Source organism: Metopolophium dirhodum, chromosome 6, assembly GCF_019925205.1.
Source record: "Metopolophium dirhodum isolate CAU chromosome 6, ASM1992520v1, whole genome shotgun sequence".
NCBI lineage: Eukaryota > Metazoa > Arthropoda > Insecta > Hemiptera > Aphididae > Metopolophium > Metopolophium dirhodum.
Window position 1 is genome coordinate 35,556,466 of NC_083565.1, and position 12,397 is coordinate 35,568,862.

The 12,397-nt window shown below is 25.9% G+C and overlaps 2 protein-coding genes across 3 annotated transcripts; one reads left to right on the top strand and one right to left on the bottom strand.

Moving 5' to 3' along the window:
• Positions 1-2,466: 2,466 nt before the first annotated feature.
• LOC132946154 (ribonuclease H2 subunit A) lies at positions 2,467-7,006 on the bottom strand. 2 transcript variants are annotated; one of them, XM_061016003.1, is made up of 7 exons: positions 6,266-7,006; positions 5,448-5,646; positions 5,101-5,227; positions 4,077-4,266; positions 3,857-3,980; positions 3,551-3,710; positions 2,467-2,958 (listed from the first exon to the last, which is right to left on the bottom strand). In XM_061016003.1, exons 1-6 carry the CDS (start codon positions 6,429-6,431, stop codon positions 3,578-3,580), a joined length of 939 nt encoding a protein of 312 aa, XP_060871986.1. In that variant the 5' UTR covers positions 6,432-7,006; the 3' UTR covers positions 2,467-2,958; positions 3,551-3,577. The 2 variants fall into 2 exon arrangements, with proteins under 2 accessions (XP_060871986.1, XP_060871985.1); XM_061016002.1 differs by lacking the exon at positions 2,467-2,958 and having other exon boundaries at positions 3,035-3,710.
• A 44-nt stretch (positions 7,007-7,050) lies between these two features.
• LOC132946155 (isopentenyl-diphosphate Delta-isomerase 1-like) lies at positions 7,051-11,568 on the top strand. The gene is made up of 3 exons (XM_061016004.1): positions 7,051-7,243; positions 10,240-10,692; positions 10,754-11,568. Exons 2-3 carry the CDS (start codon positions 10,250-10,252, stop codon positions 11,022-11,024), a joined length of 714 nt encoding a protein of 237 aa, XP_060871987.1. The 5' UTR covers positions 7,051-7,243; positions 10,240-10,249; the 3' UTR covers positions 11,025-11,568.
• Positions 11,569-12,397: the final 829 nt, after the last annotated feature.

A 12,397-nucleotide genomic window follows, 5' to 3' on the forward strand; every position in this document is an offset into this window, starting at 1 on the left:
TCTAAAGTACCATTTTGATCCAGTTTGCTAAAATATATAAGATACTATATTAAGAATTCGGAGTATAATTTCGAATGCATGGGTATTAGCGTCCTCTTAAATGGTTTACCTACTCAGAATTTATTTCGGTTTAATTCTGTATAATGTAATAACGTAGAAATAAGATAAATATACGGCGACTCCTGTCGAGTTATATTAAAATATTAAAATTACGCTTTTACCTTCCTCGGAGGGCTCTCGAGATCGTGTATTCGAGAATTAGATCATATATACACCGTTCAATGTAATTTTATGGAAAAAAGCACATGAACGTATTGACTGCAATCAACATAAAATATTATATATTATATGCCTTACCTGATTCGCAGTTGTTTGTAGATTATATCGTAGGAGTTTTAGGTTTTAGATGAAACAAAGTAATACTTCAAATACACAAATTGAATTATTAAAGAACGCACTGATTATTGCTCGCATAAGGAGTCCGGTTGTCGCTCGTTGAAATCGGTTTCTTTGGGACTTGAGAGGTTGTTCTCTGATGGTTGGTGCTCGTGCACTGGTTTAAGGGACGACGAGAGGATGCTGACCAGAGAGTGGTGTTGGAGGCGGCTTTATCGAAAAGTTATGGGAACTAGATTATCCTTTGACTTCAGCATAAAATAAAGTCACACACATCCTACGCAATACCGTTACAAGTGCGTGCCGATATCTTAATATTGTCGTTGTCAATGGTTTTATTTGATGCGACCGATTTCTCCAAACGACAGTCTGGCCGTTGTTTATTATTCTGTACAATTTTAGTTTATTATAATGGCGTGTGAGCATATCATTACAATAATGTATTTCCATATCTATTAATACACCTAAATGGATATGTGAACCTATTGGTGATTTATTTACTATAATATATTAAGATATGTATAGATACCAAAAATCACATCACAGGAAAACAAACATCAATGAAAATCTAAATGACGAATAAAGACATGCCTGAATCCTGATTCTTCACTATAATTCCCTTAAAGTTTAAAATCGGTAGGTACTTAACTTTGATATATCTAATAATAAGCCACAGCCTAACTATGGAGACAATAAAATTAATATAATTAATATAATATAATTATATAATTCATACAGCTGCGATGTTCTTCAGACATACATAATATAATATCCTTGGCACAACAGTTTTTCATTAATACATAAATAAATAAAAAACTACATAACCTATGACGGATAAAAAATAAATATTACAACAATTTTAATGAACATTAAGTATACGCAAAAATAAATGCAATTATACGTCAAATGAATGGCTTACATATTACGTAATTAAAATTTAAATAATAAAAGTAAAAGGTGTACATTATTAATGAATGGGAATGGGTAACTAAAAAACACATAAATAATAAAAAAAAAAAAAAAATATTAATATTAATAATACTATATTCTAATTGTCATTCATCAAAGAAAAACATTGATAAGTAATGTTAAACGAAGATTTAATGCAAAATAGAATTGCTGCTAATCATTAATCAACATAATAACTGTAATATACTAATAAATAGGTCATATGTACATGTGCATGTTACATACCAAGTGATTCTTTTATCATAAGCCACTCATTATTTCGAAAAATATGTTTTTGAAAAAAAATTTTACATTGTGGTTTCTAGTCGTTAGAAAACATTTATTTTTATAATTTTTTAGGTTTTGAACTTTTTTCAATGACAGCATACCTAAAGTTTAATTTTCATATTCCAAAGCAGAATATTATTTTTTAAATAATGATTGAGCCTGTTGTTGCCATGTTAAATGTATCACACTGTATTATGGGACAGTTAACTAAAAACTGATAAAAACAATTTAAGTAATAGAAATTAAATACTATTGACCTACTTCAATAAAATATGAATTATTTTTTTATTATTAAAAAAATAAAAATATATCTTGTTAAGTAAATATAAAATGTAACATATGTACATATGATCAATAATTTATAACCAATAATCATCTCATTGTCATACTACCGTCTACCGCCGTTTTTTAAACGATATGAACAAAAATACTGATATTTAACCATAAATGGTATTAGTACTTTTCTGTATTTTTATTATTTTTAAAAAACCTGAGCTTGAAAGTTGTAAGACATACTTTATTGTAAGTATGTGAAAATTGTCAAAATCACGAATATTTGAAAATTATTTTGTTGTTAGAATTTCCTAAAAAATGTTTATTCTATATCTAAGATTTGAAAATTTAATGTAAGATTTCTCATAAGTTGATCAACCTTCACCAAATAAAAGTCAAATACAATTTTCATGAGCGTTTTATTGACGGGGTATTCACCCGTAAACTAAATTTCTCATGGGATGATTTCATTATTTTGTGGAATTCAAAAACGAATAATCGCGGTAGATAGTACAAATTTTTTTGCTGGGACTAAAATATTAAAGATACATAAGCCAAAAATTGTATTTTTTGAACATTTAATTAAATCAATATATTTAAAATTATAGAACACTACTATAAATACTTTTCTTAATTTTTTTCTGAAATAATCTCATTGGTCAATGGTTGTAATAAATATTTTCTTCTCTTGGTATACATTTTTTATTTCACCGATTATTGATCTAGGAGTCTTATGAAGTGTTGAATTAAATTAACTAAAATTTTTAGTTCCAATAACAAGTACTTTAGCAATTTTCAACCACAACTTAATAGTACATGCCATAGGTACTACTTAATGTCCTAGTACCTACCAACATTTACCTTAAAAAAAAGTGTGACCAATGTTACGCCATTATTGTGTATTCAGTGTCATTACTTACATATTAACCATAGACATAATAATATTGTGATCATAATTTGTTCTACATTTTATTAAACTTTAAACTTCAGATACAGTTTAATGGTTCTTCAACCACCATTAGTCAGTTACCGCTGGTATTTCCATTGAATTTTCTAGAACATAAAAAACTTAGAATTATGTACCAGTACCTATTCTTATTTTTGAATAAACAATATTTCATAGAGTAAATTGTATAACATACAATTAAAACAAGTTTATTAGCAACAAGTTAGGTAGATTCTGACAATTAAGCAATCAATATAGTTAAAAGTAAGAGCTTGCCTAAAGTTCAAAACGTTGGTAATTTTCTTAAAAACCTAATAAGATATTTCAAAAAACTTTTTCTATCTTTGTTAAATTTAAATTCTATAAATCTGAGTTCTTTATAATAAGCTTTTCTCAGTTGAGAAGTGTTTACAAAAAAAATATGTAATAACTTATTTGATAAAAACACATAATGGAAAGGAAAGAATACTACTGTATTTTGAATTAAAAAATACAGGGAATATAATAATATTATAGTCTATACTCTATATTAAATAATTATTATGATTTAATAAAGATTCCTTACTTAATTTTAATTTACATATTATAATATATTATTATTGAATTATGAATTTAAGTAAGTAGTTTAATATTATAAACATTATTTGAACCGAAAAAAGTTATATTAATATCTATTATAATGATTAAGATGAAACATACACATATAAATCAAAAATTTTTCTTCTACTAAAATTTAGTTGTAACTATTAAACCTCTATCATCAAAAAAAGGTGTTTTTTGTTGAACTTGTTTACTATTTTGACCAAAAAATGAAGTTATAGGTACTGATTTTTTGTCTTCCTCCTCTTCTTCATCAGACCTAAACAAAATGTTAAATATTTTATTTAAAAACTTATCTAATTGTTTCAATTTTCAGTTTATTGTTATATAAACTAAACACCAATATAAATATTAATATATTATATTATATAATATATTAAACACTTCACAATAGCATCTACTTACCAGTCTACTTGTTCTGCATTATTTTTTAGTACCAATTCTGCTGTAGACCAAGAAAATCGTACAATACTAGGAAATCCAAATACCGGATCTATGTTTTTTTTTAAATATTCTTTTGTTACGGGATCTAAATAGTATAAATATATTAAATGAAGCATTTTGTTTTTATATTCTGAACTAATAGTGAAAATAACCATTAGTAATTATAATTATTTTGATTTACCATTTGGGTATCCGCTTCCCCAATTTGAATCAATATCTTCTCCAGGTCTTTCAATAAATTTCCAATTTTTTAACGCAGCGTCACGAGTTACTTTAGCGCAAATACTAGCAGCACTTACAATTGGAAACAAAGAATCAGCTTTTTTAGACACTGTGATTTTTAGTTGAGGGAATATTGATAATAATTTTTCCTAAAAATTCAAAAAAAAATACAATAAATTACAAACTATGAATTTACAATACGAGTTGAAAAATTAAAAATAAACCATAATACATGGATATTATGGATATTAACCATAAAATATTAGAAAAGTTTATACTTTAGGTTTTTATACATAATAATATGCAGATTCAAGTAACAATAAATCATTTACTCAATATAAATATATTCAAATCATTTTGTTCACAAATATTCCTCAATAATTAGCAATAATAAAAAAAAATATTAACATTCTACATTTTAGTATAGGTAAACCGATAATATTTTATATTAATTTATTAAATAGAATTCCTGAAAAATGTAAAATTATTATTTAATTTCTACTTTTATTCAACTTATTTGTCATAAATAGTAATTTACTTCGATAAGTAGAGTTGAAGTTTAAAATTCCACCAGAAAATGTGTCAGACCACAGTTGAGTTTGTGTTATTACAGCTAAAATCAGAAGTGGTGTTAAATAAAATATGAACTTTTATAGTATTTTTTTAAAATTTTAGATTAAATCTCTAAAGCCAACATTTGAATTGTACTAGATCATAATGTACAATAAGAATATGTCATTCATATTTCATATTATAATGTATTTATATATTATTTTTTTTTTTTGCTTAAAGCTATATTGGAATTTTTGTTCCTAGTGTTTTTAATATTTGCAAGCATATAATAAATATAATATTTAAAATGTATTGTATTCATGTAACAAAACAAAAAAACAATTTAAAAAGAGATACTATTATGTATTACAATTTACAAGTACTTTTTAATATTCATGCATGTAACAAATGAAAACTACTATTATTCTTACTTGGTACTTTTCGGGAGGTCCAACAGTATCTACAAATACTTCACAAATATTTACTCCTCTATCCAAAACTCGTTGTATTAAACCAATGGCAGCATTATGTGAAATTTCATTCAAAGAACACTTTTGCCTATTCAAAATAATATAAAAATGTTGATGAATATAAACGTATGATAAATATACTACCTAAGCAATGCTAATAAATAGGAAATATAACATAAATTGGTTAGGCTACAGGGTTTATATTTTATAGTCTCTATAATTGTGATAAAAACACTAGTATTATGGCCTACAATAAATGCATACCATTGATACAAAAATAAAAAAATGATTTTATCTCATATAAGTACCTCCTAAAGCTACAATTGCTTATTGTAGTCGGTGATATAATGTGTACAGCCCATCCAAGTATTTCAGATTGTTTTGTTATTCCATCAAAGATATCATCTCGAGCTTGTTCAGACAAAACTTTAGAATCGGCACATCCTAATGTCTTTAGTATAGCTTGATTGTCTACTGAACAATAAGACGTACCATATACCATTGGACCTAGACACAAATACATTATTAAACAAAATTCAAAACAGTAGGTATATACATTTATTGTAAATACTAGCTTAGGTACTACTGTACTAGTATTTCAATCAATGGTATACTGTAAAGAAGTCAAATGGAGATGATTATTACACATAATGTATTGCCTAGCATTTAACTAAATTTAACATATCTACAAATTATCATTTTTGACTTGAAAATATATGTAAAATAAAGACATAACAGGGAAATAATGATACGAAATATTTTTAAAACACCTGTTATACCCGTTTTTTACTGTACCTACATACTGATATTTTATGTAATGGGTTTGACCCGTATTGTAAAGTAAAATACCAAATATATGTGTTTATGAGTAATGTATAGAATATTTTAATGTATCTACGAGAATGTAGAAATTAAAACATATGAACCGAGTCATCTAATACATTATATACAATGATATGATGAACAATGTAAGATACAGTAGTACCTTGATCAGTAGTTAAAATTGAAAATTAGGCAACCTAAAATCTATAATTTCATCACCACATCTACTGTCAAGACATTAATTTGTTAAAACTTGATTCATTACCAAACCTGCTTACTTACTCTGATATATTTTTATACATACCTAGGACAGGACCACGACCAGCTTCGTCAATTCCCAAAATACATTTCTCAGTTGTCGTTGATTCAGGCAAATCAGATTCAATGCGAACATCAAATGAATTATTTTCAGACGAAATCGTCGATTTCACATCAGCAATGGTATGGCAAACTTTATAGTTACTGTTCATTATTAATTTAATAATTTAATCGAGATTTAATAAATCGAATATTTATTTGTCACGAAACGATTTAAGTTATGGTCGATTTCAACTCACCACATAGTTACCCAGCAGGTAGGTAAAGTGGTAATTATAAAAAAAAATTATTATAAGGCGGCTAGCTAGTTCTCAAGACTCAAAAGTGAAGAATATTTTTAATAAGGAGAACAGTCAATCCTATATAGAAGTATTTTTACTATAGTCTTAGTGTGAACGGACTAGACGTGAAAAAAGACTACTGACAACTCGCAACTGGCAAGTGGTAAGCGAGTAACTGACGAGCTGCTATTAGACAACACTATTAACAGTTAGAGTAAACGCTATAGACAACAAGTGTCAACAGTTCAACACTATGAACAAATTAAATGTTTGTAATTTGTATTTCGTACTTTGTTTACATTTCAAGTTTGTTATCTTAACCTAAAATAAAAATTTAAGAGGGAATTCATCGGATTGGTCAAACAATATCATCATATCACATAATTGATAACGTAGCAGATTATTGATAAAAAAAGCGGATGCTTTGAATGAAATATTACAATATTATTATTTACATTTTACATTAAATCGTAATGGAACGGTGCCACTACTGACCTATTGCCCCGTAGGTATAAATTCCAACAAAAAGATAAACGATTTCTAATTTTCTCGTTAGTGTCGAGACGTGTGCACGGTGTCTTCTGCCTATTATGCTACGGATCTACGACCAGTGTTGTTCGTCCGAGTGTGCAGTCAATACCAGCCGATAAGTTCTTAAACGGATTTCAATTTTTTTGTTCGAGGTATGTTACTTGTTTTGTATTTTGTTTCTTTTGTATGGCATACAATAGGTACATGGAATTTTCAAGCATGTCGGTAGGGTCTATTACAATAAGTTTTGAAGACAACTCTTTATTTGCTCGTTTGTGATCACAGGAGGGAGTACCTGTTTATTATTATTTTTTTTTTTTTCTATTCTTTAGGTAGGTATTAAAAATATTTAATTAAGCATGTACAATGTTGTATATTTGGGTTAAATGATATTACCTATTTAAATGACATTTTTAAAAATATTTTCTATTAGAATGTGGTTATGCATATTCTCGTTATACTAGATACCTAGTTATTAGTCTGATTATATAGTTTTTAAATTAACTCAATCAAATAAATAAAAACATTTAGTTTTCGCAAATAGATATTCGATAAAATTTAAGTAACATAATCATTATTGTCGAAGTGTCTACACATTATTTAAGACCAAGGATCAATCATTACATAATAGTTAATAGGCATACCTACTATTAAATTATGATTCTAGTTTTTCAAAAATAATTATCATATCTTAATGAGCTTTTTAATTTATTAAACTAGATGTTGGTTAGTAATTATTTAGCTATCAGATCAATGTAATTTAAAATAAAATATCATTAAAATAAATAAATGTGCCTATTTATTTTATCAGGTAGGTATACTAACTGAAAAAAATCAAATTGGATAATATATGAGATTTCACTATGATATTTGCACAAATATTATAATAGGTACTAAGTCATAGTTATTAGTTTGTCATTTCAAATAGGTTATTAGTTTTGACTTTGGTTTGAAAATAATTTCCCTCTATTAACTTCTTCAATAATATAAATAAGTATGTTTTTGTTTCAATTTAAGCATATTTATTTAATTTGTTAAACTGTTTCTATTATTTTAAATTTAAATTCAGATCCTGCAAAATAAAACTAGATTTTTATTTATTAAGTATACAATAGGAACACAGCATTGCTACACAATAGAATGTATACAATATAATGTGTACAACAAATAACTAAATAAATCAAGATTACATATATTATGTGTATAGGTACTGTTCAAAACAAGTTACATAATAATAGAAAAAGAATAAATCAATCTATAGTATCTATTTTTATAATCTATACCCACTTTTCTTTTCGATTACCATAAAATGTGCACTACATTTAGTAACTCAAGCTGTAGCTTGCCACTATTACTTTAACAATTCAATTTGTGTGTTTAAATATTACTTTAGTTTAATTTTATACAAACAAGTATGTGATGGCAGCTTTGTGTCAAAACCTCTTACATAGAAGGTGGAAAAAAACTCTCAACTTAAGTTACAATGTTTTGTTATTAAGAGTATGTCAGCGCACTAATTGTTTTCTCTCTGGCTGAAAATGTACGCCGAATCATTTTTTCTATGTTTTTAAGTAATCTTAGAGTAAAATCACCCATCACAAAAAAGATAGAGAATAATATTTTTGAGGGAATGTCATAACGATTTTTCTAAATATTGTCTCAAAACAATTTAAACATAATTTTAATGTACAAAATGTTTTTGTTTATTTTGAAAGTCAAATACAATGTCAAATAACAATAAAATATAAAATCGATGTCATTCCCTTAAAAATATTATTCTCTATCTTTTTTGTAATTGATGATTTTACTCTAAGATTACTTAAAAACATAGAAAAAATGATTCTGATTTTTTAGAATGTATTCAATTTTAACTAGAAGGCACAAAAAATATAATATTCTTTATTGTTAGTAATTTTTGAGTACAATAACTGACAGCATTGTCTTCGAGTGTATGACACATTTTTAATAAGAAATAGTCCTAAAAAATTAAAAATTGCTGCAGCATACCTGTATCATATTAGATGTATAAAAATCAGCCAAACTGGATCTATTCAACTTAAAATAAATTTAAATGACGAATGGAAATTAGTACTACAAACACAAAATAATATCTCATAATTTGAATTAGGTACCTCGTTTGTACAAACAACGAATCAAGGTAAAACTTGAAAAATACAAGTAACTCCAAGTGCTTAAATAAACAAATATTTCACAATTATGCACGAAATCGTTATGATAATTTTCCTTACCAGGAAAAAGAAATAACAACGTATGTATAGTTAAATATTGCTTAATACTGTATTTGATTCAATTTATTTATGCCATAATTTTAGTTTTGATATTTTTATCATCATATTAATTTAACCAACATATTGTATTATAATTTAATTAATAACGTCATATTTACTTTTATTTTTTTATTATTTTGTAAAAATGACGCAATTTATACTCTAAATTACTTATGATGTAATTGAATTTTATCGTGGGTTAAAAAAAAGATTGTAACTCAAAATAAGATGACAACTACTATTTAATATCACTTAATATTATAAAATCCAAGTTTTTCTAAAGTTAAATATTATAGTGATGTTGTGACTAACATCATAGTTATTAGTTATATTCAATAATGTTAAACCTATCAAATATTTTTTATCTTTCGTGAACGATTTTTAAAAACTGAGTAACAAGGATTTTAGCATGTTTCTGTCGATTAGGTTAAATATTTTGTTTAGTTTTTAAAAATGTTATAATCCAACTTGGCCCTTGGGTATATTTACCGTTCTAAAAATAAAAATTATTAATTACATGTGAATTTAAATAATAAGCATATTATGTATGTGTATGTCAATAGTTAATTACTTTGATATAATTGTCAGCAATTACAATTGTATTTCAAAGTAATTATGTCCATTGAATGAGTCACATTATTGCGTTCTAAATATTTAGAATGTAAACCTTCTATTTTTATCATTAACAGTGTATTATTCATTTGCAAACAATTTCTCTCTCTTAATATGTTTACTAATGAAATGTAGAAACATTACTTTATACTTAGTAAAGTTCATTAAACACAGTTGAACTAACATTGCTAGTATAAGCACTTCACTTTACTTAAATAATATTTTAATTAATTTGTATTTACCAACAGGTTATATATTATGAAGTTGATTTTTAAGTCGCTGGGTACATTACCCTTACGGCGATTTCTATCAACCGTACCCAAACCATTAAACCCTGTACAAGAAGCTGCCCTCGAAGAACGCTGTATTCTTGTTGATCAACATGACCAAGAGTGCGGCTTCGCCAGTAAACGAGACTGTCACAGACTAGTAGACGGAAAACTTCCGTTACACCGTGCGTTTAGTGTATTTTTGTTCAATACCAAGGATGAGCTACTATTACAACAGCGGTCATCAACAAAGATCACTTTCCCCGATCATTATACAAATTCTTGCTGCAGTCATCCGCTGTACGAGATTGAACATGAGCGCAAAGACTTAGAAGGCGCTAAAGCTGCTGCTTGTCGCAGACTTGTGTTTGAATTAGGAATTCCTTCAAGCCAGTGTCAACCTAAAGACTTGCAATATATAACCAGAATAAGGTAATAACAACTTAATCAATACATTGAAAAAAATTGGTACCTGACTTGATGTATTATTTAGGTACATGTCCGAAGGAGATGGGACTTGGGGCGAACACGAAATTGATTATATATTTATTTTGCACAAAGATGTTGCTTTGGACCCCAATCCAGATGAAGTGAGTACTGCCCTGTATATTCCCAAATCAAAAATGAATAAATTCTTAAAGAATTTAAGACATCCAATTACACCGTGGTTTAATCTAATTGCACAAAACGAATTGACAAACTGGTGGGACAATTTGAGATCTCTGGAGAAAGTCATGAATCATAAAAAAATTATTAGCTATTAAAAATTTTTCTACTGTGGGAAATATTAATTAAAATTGGGACTATATTATAAACATTTGTACTGCTTATAGTGTGGAAATTAGATTAACATTGTTATTAATTTAATTATATCATGTTATGACACTATTGTTCACATATTATATACATAAATTTTGGTATTATATTTTTCAACTCATTTTGAAATTTCTCTAATATTAATATATATAAAAGAATCAAATGTTCAACATCGAATTTTTAATGCTTAAGATATTTTATTAAAACATTTGTTTGAAAAAAAATACGGGTTAATGTTCAAAATTTTGTATTACAACAGATTTTTTATATAATATATTTGTGTGTTGTTAATTATTATATAATTAGTAAAAATGAATAAATTTTAAATATTGTTACGAAAAAATACGTTTTGTTTTCTTTGAAGAATATATACTTTACTCTCTTATTAATTTAGTAGCATTTTATACCTACGACATACGATGTCCTGATTAAAAAAATTATGTTTTAAGCTTCTTAAACTTAACATTGTATATTAAGGAAAACACAATTACATTTTTGATAAAAATTAGTTTATAAAAATATAAGTAAAATATTTTGGTTTATCATTGTAAGATATATTTTAAATATATCAACCCTTTTTCTTGTTGTAATAAACATTCATAACTCATATATTATTTATTTTTGTAATTTATTATAGAATGATGTTAGTTAAAATGTTTTTAAGTGTTTGAATACAAATAAATAGTTATATTAAGTGTGGAAAGCAAAAATAAAATAAAATTATATATATAGTTAACGTAACAAAAAAAAATAATTTAAAAAAAAAAAGATAAAATTAATTTTTATACAGATTCTAGAAGTGATGAAAACAAACAATAACATTTACCAGAACCTAATTGATGTAATTAAATAAAAATTAAATTATGATTGTATAATATGTTTACACATTATATTAATATTCCTACTCGGTATGTTTCTAAATTAAAAGTGTTGTTTTAACTACGTATCAAGGCGTTGATATTATTATTTCCCATAAAAATAGTAAAAAAGAGTGATTAAATTAAGTCCATTGTTAAGAATTGTTAAAAAAAGTAATTATATCAGTACTCAAAAATATATAAAAGTTGAGGAAATTTATTTAAAAAAACGATGAACAAACATTACTGAATACATATTTATATAATTTTTAATTTCAAAAGAAAATTAACAATGGCTAGACATATTTACAATATATTATTTACTAAGTTTATCAACTTTATTTTCAATTTTGTTCTTAACAAAATATAATTATTAATTCCAATATCACAATAGAGAAATACCGCATTTAAAACTCCAGACGTATGAATTCAAGCGATTAGTTTAATAACTTAAGCGATAAATC